Source organism: Photinus pyralis, unplaced genomic scaffold (assembly GCF_008802855.1).
Source record: "Photinus pyralis isolate 1611_PpyrPB1 unplaced genomic scaffold, Ppyr1.3 Ppyr1.4_LG7, whole genome shotgun sequence".
NCBI lineage: Eukaryota > Metazoa > Arthropoda > Insecta > Coleoptera > Lampyridae > Photinus > Photinus pyralis.
In genome coordinates this window covers 1,068,845-1,094,285 of record NW_022170738.1, presented here as the reverse complement: position 1 = coordinate 1,094,285, position 25,441 = coordinate 1,068,845, and the positions used below count along the sequence as shown (strand labels likewise).

Sequence of the window (25,441 nt, the reverse complement as noted above, 5' to 3'; positions counted from 1 at the left end):
AAATTTTATTTAAAACGCGGTCTTTACATTTGGCCTACCACCTTAAAAAGCCTAAACTCCCAGTAGCGTAGATATATTATTTCGATTTTTTCTAAGCATTACAAAATAATGGACAGCAACCCTACATGAAATTTTAGATGCTCATTGGCCCATTTGTTGAAGATAATACTTTTCGTCTGCAAACTGTTTTCGTACGGAAACTCTATTCGTTCCAAATACTAATAATAATAAACTATTCTATATCAAAAAACTTGGCTGTTTTTGTTATATACCATGTATCACGACACCCAGTATTTTTATACATTCATGTCGTATCTTTTTTCAGCGTTCGAAAAGAGTCCGTCTCCCAATCTACAAACCCAAAGAAATACGCAACAACAATTATCTGGATTATGTGGGACCCAGTACCAGGCGCTTGATTAGTGGCATTGGAAAAGTGAGCAGTGATTTTCGCAGTTTGTTAAGGTAAGAATCCTTAGCGTTATAAGTGAAATTTGAGGTAGTAGAGACGGTAATAACTGCACAAATCGTGCAATATTTAATAATTGTAGTAATTTTTTCACTCCCCATTGGGGATATTTTCTTCCCACCTCCATTAGGAACAACTATTACATTGTAATTCTCAAACATACTTCCTTCTATAATAGTATGTGGGCACCGTAAGTTTCATTACATATGTCTTAATGAAGTAGGTATTGGAGATTGGTATCTGGGGGCCTCTCTCTATTACTGGAGGTTCATATGACATATGGATTTCCTTTTAAGTACGAATGCGCAAGTTCTGCATACAAATTAAAAATATGACACTAAAAATGTGTGGGTAATAAAACACATCATTACGTTTCGCGGTTTTTTCCCGCAAAATCGTGTGAGATTCTAAAATAATAATTAATTAAAAAATGTATTCTTTTTTCTCAAATTGTATAAAATGGCGCTAATATCGATTAGTTTCATACATATCTAAGTAATTTGTTTTAATCTAAATGACCTAATTAGATGAATTGCTCTATAGATGCGAAGTTATCATCGGTTTTGCTAGGCATGCGGCGTATAAATTTCGGTTTCAACCCCAATCGCAAATTCTGCAATAAGACCCAACTCAATTATAATGAAACTGAACGGTAGCACTTTGCTATTACCTCTAAGACGCTACCTTTTCCGGTTAAAACGTAATAAATAGCGTAAGCCGGTACCCATACCATCGACGAAAAGCTAATAAGAAAACCAACATACTCCGCCCAAGTCGGATAAGTGTAGTATTTACCATACGTTAAACTTTCATAATTAATACAGTGCGCCAAGAAAATTATCTGTAAAGTTCAAAGCGTCGTTATGTAGTCGATTCATCTGTTTTAACTCACCAGTATAACTAAGGGACCGCAAAATTTCCAGCATATTACTAAAAATCGGTTCGTCGTCATCCCGATCATTTCCTTAATGCAGTCGCAGAGCTTCTCCGTTCCGAATACCCAAGAGATTGCGATTGTTTGAAAGAAGCATACCCATAACAAAGACATCCCACTCGCTGAATAGTAATCCATTAATTGGAAAATATACACTCCTCCCTGTAACAATGTTACTAATTAGTTCTTTGATTAACAATATACGATTCGCACCAACGATTGAGGATTCCAATCTCGTATATGTAATTGCCTAGTTTTCGCTTCGAATTAAATGTGGGGAAATAGGAGTGTTAAATTGCGTCATGAATGAACTCCAACTCCGTTGGGGGTTGGGAAATTTTCTGTTGGCAATATGTTCGCAAGAGAACGTCTTCCGGTGATAATGAAAGGGTGAAAACCCTGGTGAAAACGATCTCGCGGCTTTCAAGTTACAATACTTAGCGCATAGGCTCATCAAGCATTTTCGATGAAAAGTTTCAAGTGTGACCTAACATTTCCAAAATATATCTTCATAATCAGAAAAAACGTGCTATTCAAAAATGTGAGATAGATTTCCGGTTAAACCGAAAGCGATACCGGAAGTTGTCGTATATAAAATTATATTTGACAAATTTTTCGTAGTTCGCAAAAAAAGGAGATATTAAGGCGACCCTCTTATTTCGAACGCACTGTATTCATTTGGATCAAAACATGCCAAAATCGTTGTTCTTGCGCCGAGATCGTTGGAAAAAAGACCAATGCTCAACTCTCAAGACATGAATTAAATAATGGATCAAAGTTGCAAGGTAGTTAAAAATGTAATGGTATAATCCTGCGACATTCCGTTGGATGGGTTTATTAAATTAAGAAACCATCTAGGAAACTGTGGATTTTATTTGGAAATCTTCCAATATTTTCAATTCTAACCCTATTCTGTATACGGTGTTTTCAAATGAATCTATTATTATTCACCACACATTCATTTTCGTTCTTGATGTAACTAATTCTTTCATAATTTAATTTACCTAAAGGGCGTTTTTTTAACAGAAAACTTCTACGGTTTTAGAAACGCTAAACACAAATTGGGGTGCCGATTCAGGGGGCTACCTTAATTAGGGCGATTTTTCGGCACTTAGGTATTTTAAATGGAAAACAACTTTTATACCTTCTAACGGAATTTGTGCACGAATATACGCCACTTCTTTGACAACAAATCCGACAAATATAAAAATTTAACCGAGTCTTTAAGGATATTTCTAATTACTGTCTCAACGTCAAAATTGCAACACGTCAAAATCCCTAAAATAAAGCTGTCCGTATTGAATATAAATAGTGAAAGATACGATTTACCTGGAACATGCCGCGTTTAAATCTACCCTATGAACACAAACACAGTTTCGGTATATTATCCGTACCGACTAAACATGTACTAACTGATTCAATTCAATTCAAAAACAAAATACGTTTTCAATATCTTTAATGAGACACCCTGTATCTTTCCACGCCACCGAAAAGGTTATGATTTTCTGAAATCGCTTATAGCAACGAAACTGACACTTTAAATGGTCGCCCTGTAATATGTTTTATTTAAAGAAAAGTGAAAAATTCAAAACTAGGACGTTTTCAACTGTGAAAAGGAACTTTTTTGAAAGTATCAATTTTGAAAGCGATTCAAAAAACTGCCCCGGGTGAGGATCGAACTCACGACCTTAAGATTATGAGACTTACGCGCTACCTACTGCGCCACCGAGGCGGATAGAAGCTCTCAAGGTGGACGAGGAACTTTTTTTGAAAATGTGTGGAAAATGTGAATGACATTCAAAAAACTGCCCCGGGTGAGGATCGAACTCACGACCTTAAGATTATGAGACTTACGCGCTACCTACTGCGCCACCGAGGCGGATAGAAGTTCTCAAGATCGGCGAGGAACTTTTTTTGAAAATGTGTGGAAATGTGAATGACATTCAAAAAACTGCCCCGGGTGAGGATCGAACTCACGACCTTAAGATTATGAGACTTACGCGCTACCTACTGCGCCACCGAGGCGGATAGAAGTTCTCAAGATCGGCGAGGAACTTTTTTTGAAAATGTGATGTGTGGAAATGTGAATGACATTCAAAAAACTGCCCCGGGTGAGGATCGAACTCACGACCTTAAGATTATGAGACTTACGCGCTACCTACTGCGCCACCGAGGCGGATAGAAGCTCTCAACAGCGACGAGGAACTTTTTTTGAAAATGTGTGGAAATGTGAATGACATTCAAAAAACTGCCCCGGGTGAGGATCGAACTCACGACCTTAAGATTATGAGACTTACGCGCTACCTACTGCGCCACCGAGGCGGATAGAAGCTCTCAAGATCGGCAAGGAACTTTTTTTGAAAATGTGTGGAAAATGTGAATGACATTCAAAAAACTGCCCCGGGTGAGGATCGAACTCACGACCTTAAGATTATGAGACTTACGCGCTACCTACTGCGCCACCGAGGCCGATGAAAACTCTCAAGACCGACGAGGAACTTTTTTTGAAAATGTGTGGAAAATGTGAATGATATTCAAAAAACTGCCCCGGGTGAGGATCGAACTCACGACCTTAAGATTATGAGACTTACGCGCTACCTACTGCGCCACCGAGGCTAGTGAAAGTTAATCCAAGGTCGAGAGTGAGAGGTGGTTTATTGGACTTTGGCGCATTTACAGGGTTCGTACAAATTCCTCCGGAAACAACAGAAAAATCTATCAGCTCGGTTAATACGATTGAATCATCGTAAAGCCTTCACTTTCTTTCCACTGGCATGTTTCAATTTGCTATGCAAACTACACAATTTGGCGCATTAGTTTTGTATCAAATAACCAGTAGCCAACAAAAAATCAGTTAATTTCGTCCAATATTTGCAGTATGTATTTTTTCCGTCAATTTGTAGTAGTTGAAACTACTATCGCAAATTATTTCGTATTAAACTGATAAATAAATAATTGCAATTTGCATTATCTTATCAACATTGGGTAACTTTTTTTTAATGTTTACAGTTTTTATACTGATATAGTGTTATCTAAAACTATAAGTTTATGGTCTGGAAGCATTCACTGTTGTTTAAGCCATTTAGAAGCCCCAGGGGGGGGTCGATTGACCCCATTTTACAGGTAGATTTAAATTTATATATATATCATCATTATTTTTCGAAACAGGATTTTGATTTTTTGACTTTTTCTTATTTGGGAACTAGATTAATTAAATGACAAAGTTTCATTATAAATTAGAAAATTTTTAACTTTTACCTGTGGTACTTGACTAAGGTCAATAGACCCCCATGTTTTTCGTTGAGTTTTGTACTATATTAGATAACATTTGCTATAACTTACTTTTGTCTCATTGCTAACGCATCGGTTATCGTTTCGTCTAATTTCCATACACATTGTTTTAAATTCGTTTTATACATAGGATTTTTCATATACAGTATGTTCGAGATAAGAGTCACCACAATATCTCTTTTATTTGGCGATATTCGAAAAAATGGTTAAATACAATGCCTATTTTTTTTAATGAACAATCAATCTGCAATACATAACACCATCAAAAACGCATATGGTTGATATGCCCAAAAAATGAAGAAATTCCTGATTCAATATTTGGAAAACTTATGAAATCTAGCATGCAGTGTGCTGTCACGATGCGTGGTGTCTGTTGTGTTACACAGAAAAGACTTACATCAATTTGTTCAATGCTGCATTTTAAAGATTTACCTCGCGATACGATCTCCCCATGTAACACAACAGACACCGCACACCCTGACAGCACACGGCATACTAGGTGTTTTCTAAATACTGAATTTTTCCAGTTTTTGTATGTCAACCATATGTATAATTCACTTTGTCGTACAGTTCTTTTCAGAAATCTTAAAAAAACATAGGGATTGCATTTGAAAAACAAAAGTTTCCCCCATTGGCCGGAAGTGGTGCCAGAAGTATAAATATGTGATCGTAATGTCGCATACAAAATTATATTTGTCAAATTTTTCGTATCTCGCCAATTAAAAGAATATTGAGGTGATCCTCTTATTTCGAACACACTGTATATGATAAATAACAAATTTTAAGAAATGTATAAGTAGTAACGGTAATTAACGAACTTCAACATAATGTAGTAAACCATCTAAAAACACGATCGGAAACACAACATTTTAAGTTAAAATACATATGGGGTCAATTGACCCATCGCGTCGTGGAGCCCGTAGGGTAGGAACAAAGTTTGGGTCTTCTAGTGTTAACCTGTAAGGTACTTACTATTAAAACCGTCTACTTACGTGAGTGACCATTGGAATTCCCAACAAAAACATCACAAAACAAATACAAATCGTCAATTTTCCTCTGTGAGGGCGTAAAATTTTGGGCCAGTTATCGACGACTCCAGTTACGAAAGATTCCACCAGGCAAAACGCGCTGTCGACGCCTAAAAGCTGCAAAACGTCTGATTTACTACGTCTTTAAGTCCGTGCGACTTACCAACAGCATGAAGAAAAAGGCGGCCGCCCAAAACGGAGCGCCTGGTAATTTGAGTACGATTTCAGGATACGTTATAAAAACGAGACCTGGTCCGCTTTGGACAACGTTACTAATGTCGCTACCTTTTTCTAAGGCCATGTGTCCCAATACCGAGAATGTGACGCATCCGGCCAGTATTGACGTGAGCGTGTTTACAATGCAGGTGATCACGGCGTCCCTAGGGGAATGTTGGAGGAATTAGGTTTCCGGGTGCCACCCTTACTTGTAACAGTTGTGGTTGAACTTGTTGTACGAGCCTAGGGCAGGCAGTGCGCCGCAGCCGATGCTGTACGCGAAAAAAATTTGCGTCGCACCCTCCATCCAAGGGGCTGGTGCAAGAAGCTCGCTCCATCGAGGGGTGATGTAGTAAAGCAATCCATCCGCAGCCCCATCTAGTGTTACCGCACGAACTAATAAAGTCATCAAGATTACATATGGGCAAAGTGCCGTAAACCAAATGATCTAAAAAGGAAATTCACCTTATGACAAGTCCTTTCCTCAAACGCGAGATTCGTATCTCGAGCCTCGCAATGCAAGAGATAAAAGAGAACCGCATGAATTTTAAATTAGGAAGGAATGCGTAACGTTATATAATTAAAAAGTACCTTCCCGCTTTGATGTAAACCCTTACGGATTATTAGATATATTATAAACCAGCCGAGTACAAGGCATCCGAAGAGTTTCCACTGTATCCCGCCGATGTCTTCGATACCGGTCGAGATATGCAATATTTCTTTTCTGAAAATAAAACGTAATATATTTCCACATATTTTCCTTTTGACGAGGGTTGTATTTCTTATAACGGCATCGACGAGCAACACTTCCCTTACAGCTCCTTTCTTATGTCTTCCTCTAAATTAATTTGATTGTTTACCCTACGTTTTGATGTGGCGTTTTTTGGACGGCTAGAAATTGGCACCTTTTTTATTTTTTGTTGCCGATATTTATTGAATGAACCGCCTACGCATATAAAAGAAAAAAAATGTGCCAAATCATCAAAGAATTATTTGTCGAAATGAAAGGAACACGTAAAAGGATTATCTGTCAAGGGCATCTCTTAATTTAACAAATTGACAATTCCAATTATGCACACACGTGAATAAATTATGAACTTCTACACCTACTAATGGCGTTTGTGACACAATTAATTTATTCCCGTCACCCTTGCATTTCAAAGGGGTAGGTGATTCGCACTACAGAAAACTACCTTTCGTGATTGCGTGCAAGTTTATCTGTTATAGTTATTATGAATTAATATTACGCTGGAAACATAATTACAGATAGGTACAGAAATCGTAAATAGCTCATCCATCATCATTTCATTCATGGTTGCACCGTAGTTATAATTTCACTTAGCTCATTTACTGGGTAAATTACCCACCGATTTATCAAATACAAAAGCAGCATGATTTTGGCGCTCAATCATCACCGTCATAAAAAAATCAACTCCTTCCAATGTTTCTAAATTACGTAATAAACAAACCTGCAACGAATGAACTCACTCAAAAAATTCTTCAACAGGAGACCGCAGTAATTCCGATCCATTTACAGCCTGATGAGCACCTCGGCTTATATTGTAACAGTCTTCTGTAACTTTAACACTTCCTTACGCAATCTGTCCATAGTGTCCTGTACTTACCACACGTGGACCATGGTAAATCGGGAAGCTTCAGAAACGTGCTTATAAAATACAAAAGCGTCCACGCTATTATTATGCAGTAATAAACGTCCAGAAGGAAAACGATCGTCATCGTCGAGTAACCGACACCTTTAAGTAACGGGCATAGCTGTCCGACGAATGTCATGCCTCCAGAGCCGAGGTACTGCCCTATGGATACCTCTTGAAAGAATATCGGTATACCGCAGAATATCATCGCAATGAGATAAGTGACGAGGAACGCCCCTGGAAACAAAGACATCAGAAGTGCCTATAGGGTGACAAGTCCACCCACATGATCTTCAGTTGCTTTCTCAGTGCAGTGAAGAACGCAACTGACTCACGTAGGAGTGAATTAATTCTGACAGTAACTGTACAAATTTAATTCTCAATAAAAGCCACTAAAAGCTCATGGTGCAAGTCACTAGAACCGAGTACTTGCGCCAGCAAATACGATTGCTTTCTATTACTTGACTCGTATTGGCACTCTACTCGAGTACTATAATGACAATTTACACGAAACGAGTAGTACTCGATTTGAGCAACTACTACGAATTACTAGCATCGTGTAAAGCAGCCTTAAGGAACCGATTTTTACTTTGAATTTCGTTCGCATTTTATTGATAGTAAATACACTATATTATCAGGGGCGGACTGGCCCGGGGGGGGGGGGGGCGATTGCCACCTGGCCTGTACGTCATAATGGCCCGGTGGAAATTTATAAGTATGTGCTGTATTTAGTTTCTTGCACTATTAATAAATTATTAACACGTTTCTCTAAATCGGGTTGATGTTGGGTTGTTAAAAAATTTAAAAGTTCTGTTTTAATTGAAGTGTTTTACAATGAATTTATCATTTTTTGTCATAGCATGAAAGTGCTGAAATACAATGATAGGCGACCCGCCTCGTTTGGATTGTATATTTTGTTACTTTTAATTATCAGCTGCAATTTAAAAAAAACCTGTATTGTAATTGATTTCCGAAAAAGGAGTACTTTAAAATGAAGCAAAAAATGTTTTTGTGGTGCACCGCAGAGCTACCCTAAAATTTTTTTCCGGGTCGATCTGAGACAATTTTTTTCGGGCTCAAAAAAAGCAGTGTACCTTCCTTTTTCACCAAAAATCGACTGCACCAAAATTTCTCGGGAAAACAATTTTTTTATTAATTTTGGTGCGTAGAATTCAAAACAATTCGTACTTTTTCGATCAAAGTTCTCAATCAAAAGTTATGGACTAGAAACCAATTTCGAAAGAAAATTCAAAGGGCTGTAACTTTTGAACTAGAAGCCCAATTTTGGAACTGTTTGAAATTATGGATTCTACAGGCCACATTCTATAAGAAAATTTTTTTCCGGGTCGATCTGAGACAATTTTTTTTTCGGGGCTCAAAAAAGGCAGTGTGTAACCTTCCTTTTTTACCAAAAATCGACTGCACCAAAATTGCTCGGGAAAACACTTTTTCTTATTAATTTTGGTGCGTAGAATCGAAAACAATTCGTACTTTTTCGATCAGACGTCTCAATCAAAAGTTATGAACTAGAAAGAGGGGCGGACTGGCCCGGGGAGGCGGGTGGCGATTGCCACCTGGCCTGTACGTCATAATGGCCCGTTGGAAATTTATAAGTATGTGCTGTATTTAGTTTCTTGCACTATTAATAAATTATTACACGTTTCTCTAATTGGGGTTGATGTTAGGTTGTTAAAAAATTAAAAAATTCTGTTTTAATTGAAATGTTTTACAATGAATTTATCATTTTTTGTCGTAGCATGAAAGTGATGAAATACAATGATAGGCGACGCGCCTCGTTTGGATTGTATATTTTGTTACTTTTAATTATCAGCTGCAATTTAAAAAAAATCTGTGTTGTAATTGATTTCCGAAAAAGGAGTACTTTAAAATGAAGCAAAAAATGTTTTATGGTGCACCGCAGAGCTACCCCCCGCCACCTTCATTACTACACTAATACTTTAATGGCCCGTAACCTATGCAATTCCACCTGGCCCGTAAGTACCCAGTCCGCCCCTGTATATTATTATAAACTGGTACAGGACAACTCCCGATCAAAATCCCCCCAGACAAAATTCCGTTCCATTAACTCCCGGGAGACAATAACCCCCCCGACAAAAACCTAGGATAAAAAAAAAACCCTATGGGATTTGCTACAGTTTGTAGATATGTGTAGGTGGATTCTTCTCTAAAGCAAACTCATACAAAAATTCTAGGTTTTTTTAAGTTTTAAGATATTTTTCTTAATTTTCAAGGGGTGCATAGGATCACATTGTTCGGGGGGGATAAATGTATTTGACTTGGAGTAATTTGCCCGTGAGCCTCATCACAAACACTTTGAGATTTCAACAATTACAGCTTGAGGAGAGTAATCTGCATCTTCATTACATTCTTTAACAGTTTTTTTCTATTGGACTTTACATTATTCGGCCCCCCAAGTACGATCATGAAATTGATAAAAATTGCTAGAGGGCATCTTAATTAATCGTTTTCAACAAAAAAGTTTTGCGGGAGGAGCCCTAAATTCTGCACAATCTTAATACAAAGTTCACCTCATTTCTTGGAAATGTGAGGTTATCTTACTTACATTTCATGACTAGTTTTAAATTGGTAAGAGTGTGAGCAACTTTCCAACCTCAATTTCTTAAGACATTATGTGATTTTTGCACGATTTAATAAACGTTAAAGAGTTATTTATAATCTTATACATGTGTTTATAATTGTACCATAATAGCAGTAAAAGTTCTCGACATGTTTCACTTCATTCCCCTTTCGAGTGACAAGGCGGTTGAAGTTAATCGGCGATTGCTAACAAACAGGCGATCTATGGAAGAAGGGTTTCCTCTCTCGATGGTCGATACGGAAAAGGCGATCCTTGCCCGATGCAAATTGGAGCCCTCTCTAGATTTTTCTTTCCTAAGGCATTAAGTTTAGATTGTATGCGCTTCCAAAAGTGGTTTTATTAAAGTGTATCCACGTGTGACATTGACGTGTCGCTTATTTTGTGTATAATTGGGACTAAACCACTTTTCAGTTTCACCAACTTAAGAATGACGAAATATAAATAACATAATCTCAGATTTCGACGGAATTAAGTAAACTTTTAATTAACATTGGGCAACATTTCGGGCTTTCTCCGCAAGTTTTTTTGTGTTGAAAACGCTTAAGGTGCCCCTAGCCATCTTTATTAATTTCATGGTCGTACCTGGGGTGCTTTATAACGACACGTACACCACGTTTTGAATAAAGTCTTAAATGGGATGTGTTCCTGAACTTATAATCCTTTCAAATCCTATCAAAAGATGGAAATGACCCAAAGAATACCTGGTGGCAGTATCTCATTTTCAGATCAAATATTGGTGGAGGCATTTCTAATAAAACAGGAAATCCAAAGACCTTTGGAAGTGGAGCGGTGTTGTATCTTTTTTACAGAGACAAACTGTGATTTTACTGTACTGCCGATTCTGTTATTTGATATTGGAATCAAATAACTTTCTTTCTGCTAATGCGAATGTTCTGGAAGTTTAAGGCAGGGTTCTCATTTATCTTTGACATCAATGTCATAACGTTATTTTAATTCATTAAACGTGGTAGCACCATATGGTTTCAATATACAACTGGCACTAGTATTGTTTTAAAATTGAAAAAATATATGTTTTCCCTTGTTATAAATAGAAGATACAACAAATCAGAATGTTTTCAAACGCCTTGTAACGGTAGCTCCAGTTTTGGATTTATTTTTAAAGTTGGGATTTTTGTAAAGGTTCGAACAGTTTAGGCATTACATATCGTAGAAAGTCTGCAGGGTGTAAAAATTAGAGGGTCGAATTTGTATATATATAGACGAGTGGATTTGCAATTTCTGAAAATTTTCGAGCTCTAAGACATGAGTGCTTGTTGGGATCAAAATCATTTATGATCCCCAACAAACACGAATGATCGAAAACTAGAAAATTTCTAGAAATTTCAAACTCACGAACTGTATTCGGCATAACAATTTAAACAAATACGGGATAAAAGGTCTGTGCGGTCTCTATTAAAGGTCACCAATTTCACATAAAATGGCCAATAATCTGCACTATTAATAATTGTTATAACTGTCATTGTTTTGAAATCCAAAACTTTAATTTTACTAATTCCCGAACTGTTAGCGGAAATCACTTTTGTTGGGTTTCCTTTTTTGCACGAAGTTTAGAATTTAAGAATTCTATCTACGAGTTTTATTATCAAAGTTCTCGTGTGAGATCGAAGTGCATTTTTGTGTGGCAGATCAGTATTCTAAAGCTACCCTTTGTCGGTACCCTCTTCTGACGTCCCGTTCACCCGCAATTCGCGTTTGGAAGTTTTCACTCCACCATGAGTAAGATCTTCTCGGGACCAACCACATAGTACACAAGTTTTAGGACACTTCTCATAGGACATCAAAATGTTACCGAAATGGAACGAAATTTGGTCTTCCGACTGGTATTTCCGATTTGGAAATTCCACTAATGGTATTTCCACCTAATCTGATCGTAATTGGTCGGTATTTACAACATAATGGCATGCTATTGGTTACATCATTATGAGTGGAATTGTCCAAAAAATTATATTTGGTGGAATTGTAAAAGTCTATGGATAGGTGGTAGAGTTAGGGTCGTTTTTGTTATACCTCAGGGAACTGTATACAGTATGTCCCAGTTACAACGCACCATAGAGAAACGGCAATGTATTTTTTGGGGAAGGATCCTCGAAGCGTTTGAAATTAGCGTTCAACGTACTACTTCGCTCTCTTTCTAGCATCAGACAAGTGCAATAAAGACCGTGACAACGAAAATTAATCTAGGCTGAATTTACAAGTGAAAACCACAAATAGGAAAACCTACAAAGGGAATTAAACTTGGAACTTTTCATTATTTGATTTTCTTACGTCAACATATTCGAAATTTTACAGTGATTTTGGGTTTAATTTGCGAGTAAGCATTTGTAAAAGTAGGTTTTGAAGTCAATTTTGCAGAAAAAAAGAAACCTTCAATACGCCACCGTAAAGTTTATGCCAAGGGCTATGCCGGATGGCATTTAATTATTTTACTAAAGAATTTTCAAGTTTCCCTAGTTAAAATGAATGAATTTTTATGTTTGAAACAAAATCGTTTTGTAAATTAAAATATTTGATCCAATTCACTTTAATTGTTCGTTGTCTCAATTGTACTCCATCTATAATAATTTAATTCATGCAACATTTCATCAATTGGACATTTAGACGATCATATTTAATATGTATCACAAAAATAATAACAAACAAAGTTTTTCTAGGTCGATGTTGTCTTAAACAATTCGTTTTTGGGGATTTTGTTGATTCTAAAGGTCAAAACATATTAAGATAATTTGTTTGCTGGTTGATTTTGGAGGGAAGGTTTTTTTAAAAAATGGCTATCAACCCATTTCGTTCCCATCTGATTTGAGGTAATTTTTATCTTTGGTCGATTATGGTAAATTCGCTATAACTTCTGATTTAAATTGGATCGTAACTTTATTAGAAAGAGCAGTTATTTATCTTTTGAATTTTTTTAAACATTTTGATTTTATTTTTTTAATTTAGGACTTATATCAAAACTTTGAATCTTAAATCTTAGAGAGCAATAAATTCTAGACATTTTGGTATGCGGAAGATTTGACAGATGTCAACCTAGAGGAGGTTGGGAGAAGTGACTTGGATCTTTCGATGGACCGTTTTGACCTTATTTTCTAGTCAATGTATAAAGATGTGGTGTATACGGTTGATGCCAAATTCCAATTCTTAATTTCAACATTTAATCCTCTTATTCATGCTAAACAGAGTGTATAGGTATAAAAAATTTTTTTTAATCGTTCTTTTATCAATTATTCAAAAACCTTTCAGCCGATTTAAATAAAATTTGGTAGGGTTATTTGTCGACATAAGGGCCTTCCTTTGGTGGGAATAAAAACCGATTTTTTTTACTTACACAACCGGTATCTAAAAAACGAAGCATATATGAAAAAATTTCCTATTTTTGGCTGGTAAATGCGCCCTCAAAATCATTGCGCTCAATTACCCTGTATAGTGCGAGGGGGGAGGTACACAGCTTTATAAAATAATCTGTTGGACTAGGTAGAAGAAGACTAAATTTATATCTTGGGGCTTAAGAGATCATAAATATGCAAGAATGCGTTCTTAAGAAATAAAGCCAATAATTAAGCTCTTTTCCGTACTGCACACATAACGTTTTGAAGGACTTTTATAATATTGTCAACGATCAACTCACGAACACACTTTTATCTAATGATTTTTTAATTAATATTTTCATGACCGTTTTCATTTATTAAAGTCCAAATAATATCCTTCCGGTAAAACATAACTCTATTGGAACACGCGGTAACTAAATAGTCGAAAAGCTGCTTGAGCAGTCCACTTACTCTCTAATTAACCCAAAGGCATAATTTATAGTGTATCATTTGTTTTCCTCGGTAACTTAATTACAAAAGTTTCAGCTAGATTACGTCACTAATTAATTTAGACAAATTAATCACAAAGCTGTTATAAGACAGCGCTCATCTACGTACCTACGATTTTAGGGAAATGTATAATTACCTCCACCGTTTTTGTAGCACAAATACGGAAATCGCCAGACGTTTCCTAATCCCACGGATAAGCTAATGCAGGAGAAAAGGAAATCTAGTTTATTCGACCAGCTGCCACGTTCCATCTTGTCTTCCTCTTCGGAACTCGGTAAATCGAGTTCGGAACTTGTAATTGGTTTTGTCACAATTATGTCACTTTTAATCGTAGGAGACTCGCTTAATTTTTCACTGATCGTTGCCATTTTCTTTAAATCTGCGATTTGTAAGTAAATTAGTAGGTTCAAGTCACTTACTTTTCACAAGCTCTTCTCGCGCCAAAAGTCGAGTTTCTTATAATAAATTTTCTCTGATATTCGTGATTAATTTAAGCACTAATCGAGGTAATTAATTGCGCGGTTGCTAAATCAAAGGTTGGTCACAAGCGACTAGTTTCATTGCCAAAATTGTAAAATCAACTAAAGGACGTAATCCTTTACAATGCCGGTACTTATCTTGATTCAACACAAAATTAATTGGCCCAGACGGTTGCGACTTTAGCAAATTTAATTAAGATTTTTATTATAATACAGCGTCCATCTGCTAAGGGGGGCGTTTCAATTTGTCTAAAGCGATGCCAATAAATTGCAACGCTTATTATTATAGAAATGGCCTTTGGTCATTTTAATTTAAGTGCTCGATACTTTTTAATAAACGATCAATCGTGGTTCATGAGCCGGGCACTGACAGTATCACTGCCAGTGATGTCGTCCGAAATCTGTTCCACTTTTCCATGGAGACAGGTTAAGAAATTTCCAGCAGGTGGACGGTAGTGGTAGCAGTAGGTCAATGAACCACACGATATTTAAAGTAGATACAGGTAACTAATGTGACGAAGGCAAATAAAAGTCGGCTTATCTGGACGTAAAACCTGGGTATATAACTCAGGTTTTATAGTGAATAACTATTTGCAAAATATGGTAAATATACTTGGAAAGTTTGTTTTAGAGTCTAGACGGTTTATTGTCTGACCACATTCTACAACCTTTGATTCTGACATCACTACCAGCACGAATTACTCGTGACGATTTGGCAAACATGCCAGCGAAAGTACATGGAGATAGTGGCCGAAAGTAGAATTCATTGCTACGAATCTGTGAACTAATTAGTACTGTACCAATTTTTGGATTCGAATTCGAGTCTGAACCGCTCGAAAAGACTTGTTCATTATACTCATACAAAAATATTTTGAATGCAAAGTTGAACTCGAATCGTTTTTGTCAAAATGTGAACAAATCAGGATTAATTTCATCCACGTTTCGTTAAGTTTGACCGCTTTGGAACAAGTGAAAACTGCCCTTTAGGTCTAGGACCATTATCTAGGGTTTGACTTTTTTTGGAAAAAAAAATTAAATTAGGGCAAATTCCTTGTATCTTAGCGATAAATCAATTACCTACATTTAAAAGATCATTAACATCAGGCGTTTAAAGTTAATACGGCGAGTGACAGGTTACTTTAATATCAGGGGATAACAAAGGCATTAATTTCGTAAATGAATTATTACAACACGAGAATAAATTAAGATAAATGTAATGAAAAATTGTTTCTATTTAATTAAAATTACGACTGTTCGCGTGTGTGTTTGCGACATAGGCTGCTCCATTTATTAACACGAAAACATTTATAATTACGGAACTGATTGTTGTGGTATCATTTTATCCACATGCATTAATTGTTATAAAACGGTGGATTCCCACATAAATGTATTTTGCAAAGAATGCGAGGATGCATGAGAATGTTTTGACAATAACAACACGCATTGTTAAGAATTGTAGTTGAAGGTTCAGAAGATATTGATATGAAAAATCTCTGCATTGTTATCCCATAGCTTAGTTATAAGATGCTTATCCTACAAGAAAGGTCCTTGTATTCCAACTACTTTTGTAGATATCGAGGTACGGCATTTTGTATTCGGTTTGATATTTTGTGAATGCTTTCCGAAAACCTAGGGAAGCAGCAACCAATTTTAAATCTATTGGAATCTTAATCATTTCGTTCTACTTTGTTCTTTAGAGTGTAACGATTGATTTTCTCTATTACGAAGCATTTACTACTTGTCGAGGAACACCCGTACCATTTGAAGTAATTTGATAGATAGCTCCACCCATTTTTCGGCGCAGAAATGACAGCGCATTTCCTTGTCTTAAATTTTGGGTGTCCATTCTCATGCCTTTTTCCTCGTAAGCCGCATCGAAGTACACGTCGATTAAAAAAACAACTAAGCGTAAGGTAGAACGTATGGAATTCTAATTTCCATCTTCCGAATACATATTTTGGTTTCTGACGATTGAATTCGTAATTTGGGAATTCCGAAGCTCACTTGTTAGCGTCAACGTCTAACTTTATTCTAGGTAAGAGTTGCCTTATATATTTTACTTGTACTTGACCATATATGTGCGAATTTTTGCCCGGAATATAAAGTCATTTGTAGAAAGGTGTTTTAAGATTCAGTAATTAGTTTAATCGATCATTATTGACTTGGGGGAAGTTAATTGGGAGTTTTCTGTGAAATGACTTCATCATTTTCTTAAATGAAAGCTACAATGTTGTAATAACTACTTTTTCCATAAAATCAACAATTAGTAACTAATGCATGAAGTAAACGAACGGATTTTTTTTAACTTTTAACATTTAATGAAAACTAAATCAACCCCTTCGTTACATTCAAAAGTTTCGTATACATTAAAATCTGCTACTTCTTCCTTTTCTTCAGTGACGTTTCCACAAGTTGGCAGTTTGAATGCGCTTGTACACTTTAAGTTATTAGCATTGCATAATGGTAGTTGTCAAGAGCCAGCTTGGTAATTCTACGTGAGGTGATATGGAAGCCAAACTTAGGGTTATCTTTGATCTATTTGCTGCTTCCGGAATAGCATCTCTTTGATTTTGACGTACATTTTTTTTGTTTTCACATAACCTATGTCAAATTATCTGGCACAATATACACCTTTCCATTAATATTAACAAACTCTTTGCTGACCTTATGGCTAAATTAAGGGCAGCTGGAGGAATCAATTTTCACTTTTATTTTCTTCGTCATTGAAAACTAACTAAGGCCCGTTATTATCTATGTTGTCAGCTAACGTTGTTGTTAAGCCAAAACATCCAATCACGCGCCTTAACAACACCGTTAGCTGTGACAACATAGTTGAGGTTGAGTATAATGGTTTTATAATACTGGCATCGATGACATTAGTTTCGATATATCTACATAGATATCCGTAAAGCTAGTTCTAACACGCCCTCTCGAAGGATGAATCTTCGTTCTAACGTGATAAGTAGTGTTTCTGAAAGTAAATCAGCTTCAAGTGCAAGGTATGCAAGATAAAAATTAACCGGAAACCATAAAAGTTATAAATCAATATTGTATTGTAACTTTGTAAACACCATCTTGTAGAACTATAAAGTTGGCAATGAGGAAGTGTCTTTTATTTCGTGATACGAAACGAATACGAAATCATGATATTTTTCTAATGCCTCGGGGACTAATCATAATTATCTAACTGTCTAAACCGCATATTATTAACCCCTTAACTGTGGAACTATGTAACATCTGCATGTTTCAAATGCAAATTGATTTATACAGTTCAGAAGTGAAAGTCTATACTGTTGGTACATTGTTGCTTCTTTGCCATTGTTGAAATTTGGCGGTTTCTGGGGTTTTTAAACATGAAAATAGCGAATCCAAACTTTTTGACAACTGCAATGTTTGCTCCAGTCACAAACATGGTCAGAATTTCTTGAAGGGAGCCGAAACTTCCATCCCAGATTTCTTAATATAACGCATCTCATGTTTTACGCGTCGATATTCAGTAACCTAACGATTTAATTCAACAATAAATGAACATGGAATGTGGAGGGCCATATGAAGCGGTGGAAGTAAGGAATCTAACAAAAGTACTAAAGGACTATAACATCGATATAGCGGCGCTACAAGAAACAACACAGAAAGGCCTTTTTGGCACTTAAGTATAGGGGAGTATGAAGAGAAAGGAACCTTTGGGGTGGGTTTTATGATTAAAAAAAAGATGAAAATCGTTGGCATGCCCCGACGGAAGGAAAAGATGGAAAACTGACCTGTACTATGAGCAATAAGAAGTACTTCGAAGTATATCTAGGTCTGACCAAAAGTTTATTATTGGCGATTTTAACGCAAAAATTAGGAGAGGAGGATAAGTACCGACACATCACCGGAGTCAATAGAAAACACCAGAGGAGTAATGAAAATGGAAATTATGTTCTGTGTGGAAAATGAAATGAAAATTATAAGCACAACACAAAGACATTCATAAGGGCACCTGGATATCTCCAAATGGCGAAACAGTTAATCAAATAGGTCACTGCTTAATAAAAGAGAAAATGTTTGTTGGTTTGGTGTTAAGGCTAATGGAGTTTGCTGATGAACCGGTTATAGGAGATTACCCTTACCCTGGAGATTACCAATGTGGTTTCAGGCCGTATTAGGTCGGTTAGTGGCCTAAAGCACACAATTAATAATACAGAAGAATTTAACCTGCTGGTGAACATGCTTTCTATTGATTTTAAACAAGCCTAGGATACTATAAACCGGGAAAAATTGTTTGAAGCTATGAATAAACAAAATGCGCCCAGAAAAATCATTAGACTTGTGAGAATAACTTTGGGAAAAATAGGATGTAGAGCTGTACTAGATGGAAAAATGTCATAACTTTTTAAGGTCAACCAAGGATTACGGCATGGTGCTCAATTATCCCCCGTGCTGTTTAAATTAGTGTTAGAACAGATCCTAAGAGTTCTACCGACATAAACATCAGGTCTAAGAATTACATTACGGTCTAAGAATAAACGAAAATAAAACAAACTATTATTTAGAAACGACAGGATGGGAATTTAGAGATGGGGAAAATCTAGTAATAGTGGAAACCAGAAACAGTACTGCTTTGAGAAAGTGAACTCGTTTGTCAACGAGCTGCAAAAGTAAGGCTGTACTCGACTCCAATACAGCCTGTTCTATGTGATTGTGAGTCGCGGGGATTAAACAAGGCAGAAGAAGATGTTAAAGAAGAGGAGGTTGATGGGTGGAGAAGAAGAACTCATGCTGAGTTAAGGGATTTGTACAAATATGCAAAAATAACGATTAAAATAAAGATCCACAGACAGATGGCTAGAACAAGAGGCAGTTGAAGGCATGGGCCAAATGGGCCTATAGAGATATGTATACAAAGTATTAATATTAAAATTTCCAAGTGGGGTCGCTGGGGGGCGATGGCAGAAACCTAGATTTCTTTAGGTAGGTACCATTTTTCCCTCTCCATATCTAAATCGACATGTTTCCCCTCAAAGCAATCGGGTCAAGAGTTATTTTTAAGGGTGGATACTTTTAAAATTAACACACATTCCTTGCATCAAATGTTTTTGTGCCCGTTGTCGACATTGTTTGAAGGATCTACGAGCAATCCTTTAATTCCCCTGAAGAATAAAATTCTTTCCTATTTGGAAACTACGTATTTAATTAGAAAATTCGCCTTACAGGTCTTCAATTGCGGGGGTTGTAACTTGTGTAGTACATCAAGCATTTTTGCTTCTAAAATAAAATTACGAACTGCGCCTTCAGGTAAACAAATAGAGTTGACTGCCCTAGATATAGCGTAAACAAATTTCCACGCACTTTAACCGTCGCAAAACTCGGCAGGAGCGTTTTCTCGTCTCCCGTATTTAAGAAAATAGCACTTCCACCATAAAATAATCTCCTTCTTTATAAAATTTCAAATAAATCGCCAATTACAATTAGACTGGACACATCCCGGCTTCGCCAGAACGCCTCTCACTTCCCCACTTCCGCCGACATGAACGCGCAATTCTTCTTTATCATCACTAGATGTTCATTTCCTTGAAATTAATTAACTTTTGTCTGATAGACACTCCATAATATCGCAAACGACCAAATCTAATCTTATAAAACAAGCAAATTTAATCAGACGTGTCTTATTTCTAAGAGCTTACCTAAATTGAATAATTAAGTAAAACGAAAAAGTTTCTAAGAGGAAGAACAAACGCTGAGATACAAATTCAAATGAAACGAACTAAATTTGTGTTTATTTCGCAAACAATTTTCCAGTTTTGCTTAATAATATTTTTTTTTTTTTTTTTTTTATTAATATATCTGCATATTTACAATCTACTCAGTAATACAATTGAGTAATGAGTAAATGTTATCTTGGATATGTACATGTCATAATTGGGTTCAGGCCATTACCGTCTTCCCAGGGTTATACACTAACATGAAACAGTTAGGGGAGTAAATCTAGTGGCCAGGTGCGTTGGAGTCTTCTTGGGGCTGTTGGTTGGCGCGCGAGGTGCCCCACAAGGTCATTTGCATGTCCTGGTAATTTAATGTTGTATGCCTGTGCGAATCTTTGGATTTCAGTTGTTACATGGGGGATTTTCAGGTCGGTGTGGATAGAATCGTTGCTTATATACCATGGTGCGTCAGTGATTATTCTGAGTATTTTAGATTGTATTCTTTGTATGATTTTTGTATGGGATGCTTTTGCACAGCCCCAGAGTTGGACACCATATGTCCAAATGGGCTTTATGATTGTTTTATAGAGCAGGACCTTGTTGGATAACGATAGCTGCGAGCGCCTTCCTATAAGCCATTGCATCTGTTTTAGTTTCAAGTCTATTTGTTGTCTTTTTTTCTTGATATGCGCACCCCAGTTGAGTTTTTCGTCAAGGTGCATACCTAAATATTTTATTTCGGACTTAGTTGGGATTTGGATGTTGTTAAAACTAGTGGGAGGGCACGCAAGTCTTCTATTGGTGAAGGTTATTTGTGCTGACTTGTCGCTGTTTACTGTGACCCTCCATTTGTTGGTCCAGTCTTGAAGGAGGTTGAGGTGGTTCTGTAAATGATTTGCCGCTGCTTCAGGTGATTCACTGGTTGAGAGGATGGCTACGTCGTCGGCAAACATGGCAATAGTTGTGTTATTCGTGGTTGGTGAGTCACATGAGTAGATCAGGTAGAGTAGAGGGCCTAACACACTTCCTTGCGGTACTCCTGCTTTAATTTGATGGTATTCCGAGGCTGAGTTATGTACTATAACTTGAAAGAATCTTTCGGTGAGATAGGATTTTAGAATTAAATAGATCTGAGCTGGGAATTGTAGTTTGATCTTGAACAGGAGGCCATCATGCCAAACCTTATCAAAGGCTTGCTGTATATCTAAGAAAGCAGCTGCAGTTAATTTTTTTGTTTCAAGACTTTCTATTATTTGATTGACAATCCGGTGGCATTGGTGTATCGTCGTGTGGGCTTCACGAAAACCGAATTGGAAGGTCGGAATTATCTGGTCGAGATTAACAGTTTCTTTAATTCTCTTCAGGAGGAGTTTTTCAAAGAGTTTGGATAGTAGAGGCAATAGGCTTATCGGCCTGAAGGAAGATGGGAGGTTGGGTGGTTTGCCAGGCTTTGCGATCATAGTGATCCTAGCATACTTCCATTGTAGTGGGAAGTACGATAATCTCAGGATACTGTTGTATATTGTGGTGAGGAGGACAACTGCTTTTCTTGGCAGATGTTGCAATACTTCACCTACGATCAAGTCATAGCCAGGGGCTTTTTTTTTGTTCGTGCGGTTGATTTGCTGGCGTACTTCTGACGGAGAGAATGGTTGAAGAAATTATTCTCATATACAGGGTGTCTCGTCATTATATTTGGTGTTTAGGCAGAAATAACGTCTAAATAACGTTGTTTACACAACAGTATTTACATTTTCCCTTCTAGATATAACAATCCTCAATTGCGGGGGTTGTAACTTTTGTAGTACGCCAAATATTTTTGTATGTCGATGTGATTTGAATGGTGAAAGAGCAACACTCAAAAAAAAAAAAAAAATGACGTAATTGTTTAGAAAATTCACGCTTATAGATATTATGATCCATAATTGCGGGAGTTATAACTTTTGTGATACATGATGCCGTTAATTAGCGATGTCTATGAGAAAGCAAATGAAAAAAAGCGAAACAATTCCCCCCTTAAGTTAAAACGTAACTTGCAAAAATGCGAAAGGCAGAAAGGAAAAGGATTTCTTACGTTTCGGTAAAACACCCCAAAGAGAAAAAAAGATCTTTTCTAAACAACGGATTTACCTTTTATAAAATACGGCTATGCCACGGAGGGAAATTTCAAAAATTCTTTAATTAATTTAAAAATCTGTAATTGGTCCCAAAATTCAAATCAATTAAGAGCACTTCTTTTGATACCCCACGCGACTATGGGGAATGACGTTTACTGCGGCGAACTTTCTCCGGAAGCTCGCGTACCAAGAGTGGCTTCGGTTCTCCTTCACAAAAAGAACGCAACTTAAACGATGTAATTACAAAATGAAATTTATTTACAGTAATCAGAAGGTTTTGGGAAATCCTGCTTCTAGTCAGGATTCGGAACGATGGTGTCGGGTGCTCCACGTAACTTAAACGGAGAACGCAAATGCAAAGAAACACATTTATTTAGTTACGGTTATTTTCACTCACTTAATTGGCTGTATCCAAATTTCCAGAATTGGTATTCCAATTAACACCCTTTCCCCATTGAAAGGTCGGAATCAACCGGGTCGACGCTAAGAGGCATGGCCTAATATATTAGGCCATGCTAAGAGGCTCATAAGTAGAGTGCGGACTTATGGAATTTTGCCTACACGTTGCAGAACATAATGGTTTTGGATATACACGTTTCATGGAAAAAGAAAGCGTTTGAGGCTATTTTTATTTTGCCTTTTTTGCTTTTTTTTAACAATGGTGCTTTAAATGCCTTTAATCGCTTTTTTTTTACATTTCTACACTGAGATTAGAATAACATCTCGCATATTACCTTATGTGGGCAAGAATGTTGGGATTTGCATTTTTTTAATAAATAGCGCACTGTAAAAAATTAGAATTAAAATCATTTCAAAAAGACACAAATAAGATAAACGGTCCCATAGCCAATATAGTTCAGAAAAAATTCTGGTTTTCATATTCTTTCGAAAATCTCCAAAAGCCTAAACGGAAATTTCGTTGAAGATTTAGAAGCACATACTACAGCACCATTAAACGTCTTTAAATTTGCATCAATTACCTCTCCAGATGTCGAGAGAAGCTTTTCCGTCTATAAAAATATTTTATCGGACCGAAGGCAACATTTTTAATTGCAAATTTGGAGAAATACATAATTGTTAATTGTTTTTCCGATAATTAGAATTAGTTTCATCATAATCATTTTTATTGAGGAATCCAGGTTTTTTTGTGTGGATGGTTGATGGTGCATTTGTTTGCTTACTTTGCCTTTTTTTTAGCTTTTTTTTGCGCGTTTTAATGCATATAATAAACGCTTATTTTATAAAAATAAATGCATTTTTATCCGCAATCTACTCATAAGGGTTCTACTGGTATGGCCTTGCAGTTCCCATGTCCGCTTTAAATTTACCATAGAAAAAAACCTGCTAATAACGGCTTACCAGGTCTGAAATTCTGAAAAACTAATTTGCCCTCTTTTTTTCTGGGAAGAGAGCTTTCGGTGGCTGTAAAATCAATTTAAATATTCTACAGAAACTGTTACAAAACTGATAAGTGCGTTATCGACGGTAAGACAAACAATTAAACAAAATGAAAACACACAAAACTCACTCTTCGTCTCTTAGAGCAAGTAAGTTAATTCAGAAACTACTTAGTAACGAAGCACCCAACTTAAAACGCTTCTAGATATCGGGTGTTCAAGCTGATCGACTTCAGAAATATACCGTGTAATCGTAACTTCGGGTATGAACTCGTTACATTACATTTATTCAGGTACTGTTAATTTCATTTACTTAATTAGTCGGATTGAAATTTCTAAAATCGGTAGTACAATTAACACCTATTGTTAATTGCAATGTTGGCATCAATCGATAGGCTCAATTTTAGGCAGGGGTGCATCAACTGTTTTTGTTTCTGTTGATATTATTCGAACGAACCTGTTCCATTTAGAGATTTTCTTTGATAAATCCGTCAAAAGCAATGTAACAATAGTGTTCAAACACGCCAATTGTGTGCAAGTCTTACAATTCATCCAGCTAAAACAAAGTTATCATCCCCTTAATAGTGAAAACACCTTACAGTCTTCTCTAACATCGATTTGCTGCTAAGAACAATATACTTATTACTGAATCCTGCATCCGCATTGATATTTCCACTATTGTAAAAAAGCGACAAGCTAGAAATACGTTATGCTTGACTCAAATTGTAGTGATGTAAAGAAGCATTTAACATGCGAAAAATACAGTGTCTCTTTGAAAGCTTTCATTGGGTTTTATAGGTACAAAAGCATAGTGAACTATTCAAACTCGTTTCTATATAGAAATGACAGTGGCATCAAACTCCCCAGCTGATATGAAACCATCCTCAAGCTTCATTTATGGACAACTATTGAGAGGTTATTTCATACAAAGGCATATAAAAAAATAATTTATTGGCACAAGAGGATCCTGTAGAAGTATAGATGGAGTGTCACTATGGATTTTCGGATAGGTATACATACTTTGTTCTACCACTTAGGGTTTCACTACCGAAACAGTTTTCAGGATTTTACTATACCTTTTACATTCAATTAAACGAAGCCTCCATTTCGAAGTATGAACTCTTGACTGTGTTAACCAAATTGGTCAAATTAGATTAGAATGCGACAGCGAAATGGTAATTAATGAAATTAATTCAAATTCTAAAACAACTTTCCATTTAACTTCTCCGCAATCGATTCAGCATTTAAAGATTTAATTCGTTGGATAAGAATTGTGATATATTCAACGGCTTTAAATGAAATCAGATTTTGCGCAATTTAGACTAGAACTTTCAAAATTGATTGAGAACGATTTATGTTTAATGAAAGTTACCGAAACTTAACAATTAGATCGGAAATTTTGTAGTTTCTTTCACACCAGAAATTATATTCACATCATTATCCTTAGAGTGTTGCAGGTTTATTTGTAGCAATTCGTCGGGGTAGTTTAGAAACGCTGAAGCGGAATAACGATGCGGAATGTAGGGAGATATTAAATTAAATTAGGAGGAGAATGTTTCGTTTAATGCAACTGATTGCAGTAATAAATTAGATGCATTTCATATACATAATTAAAATAAAATGGCTCCCGGTTCGTAGCGCCATTCGTTAGTATCTTAATTGGATTGTGTTACCATGTTCTACTTCTGACGCAGTCCCATAAACTCATGAATAAGCAACGC

The 25,441-nt window shown here is 36.4% G+C and overlaps 2 protein-coding genes and 7 non-coding genes across 11 annotated transcripts in view; 1 reads left to right on the top strand and 8 right to left on the bottom strand.

Annotated features, from left to right (window-relative positions):
* The first annotated feature begins 318 nt into the window (after window positions 1-318).
* Window positions 319-25,441, top strand: part of LOC116176281 (sortilin-related receptor-like) — an 81,560-nt gene continuing 56,437 nt past the window's right edge. Inside the window, exon 1 of the mRNA XM_031494773.1 lies at window positions 319-465. The gene's annotated coding sequence lies outside the window, so the exon portion shown is untranslated. The remainder of the gene's footprint in view (window positions 466-25,441) is intronic.
* Window positions 905-14,804, bottom strand: LOC116176279 (sodium- and chloride-dependent GABA transporter 2-like). 3 transcript variants are annotated; one of them, XM_031494768.1, is made up of 11 exons: window positions 14,463-14,803; window positions 14,180-14,422; window positions 7,564-7,827; window positions 7,427-7,517; window positions 6,530-6,662; window positions 6,148-6,386; window positions 5,886-6,102; window positions 5,687-5,839; window positions 1,362-1,565; window positions 1,140-1,310; window positions 905-1,082 (listed from the first exon to the last, which is right to left on the bottom strand). In XM_031494768.1, exons 2-11 carry the CDS (start codon window positions 14,409-14,411, stop codon window positions 993-995), a joined length of 1,794 nt encoding a protein of 597 aa, XP_031350628.1. In that variant the 5' UTR covers window positions 14,412-14,422; window positions 14,463-14,803; the 3' UTR covers window positions 905-992. The 3 variants fall into 3 exon arrangements, with proteins under 3 accessions (XP_031350628.1, XP_031350629.1, XP_031350627.1); XM_031494769.1 differs by having other exon boundaries at window positions 7,427-7,511; window positions 14,180-14,804; XM_031494767.1 differs by having other exon boundaries at window positions 14,180-14,803.
* On the bottom strand, window positions 3,063-3,135 carry Trnam-cau. Its single transcript has one exon. It is a non-coding gene; the product is annotated as a tRNA-Met (tRNA).
* On the bottom strand, window positions 3,210-3,282 carry Trnam-cau. Its single transcript has one exon. It is a non-coding gene; the product is annotated as a tRNA-Met (tRNA).
* On the bottom strand, window positions 3,356-3,428 carry Trnam-cau. The gene has a single exon. It is a non-coding gene; the product is annotated as a tRNA-Met (tRNA).
* Trnam-cau lies at window positions 3,507-3,579 on the bottom strand. Its single transcript has one exon. It is a non-coding gene; the product is annotated as a tRNA-Met (tRNA).
* On the bottom strand, window positions 3,653-3,725 carry Trnam-cau. The gene has a single exon. It is a non-coding gene; the product is annotated as a tRNA-Met (tRNA).
* Trnam-cau lies at window positions 3,800-3,872 on the bottom strand. The gene has a single exon. It is a non-coding gene; the product is annotated as a tRNA-Met (tRNA).
* On the bottom strand, window positions 3,947-4,019 carry Trnam-cau. Its single transcript has one exon. It is a non-coding gene; the product is annotated as a tRNA-Met (tRNA).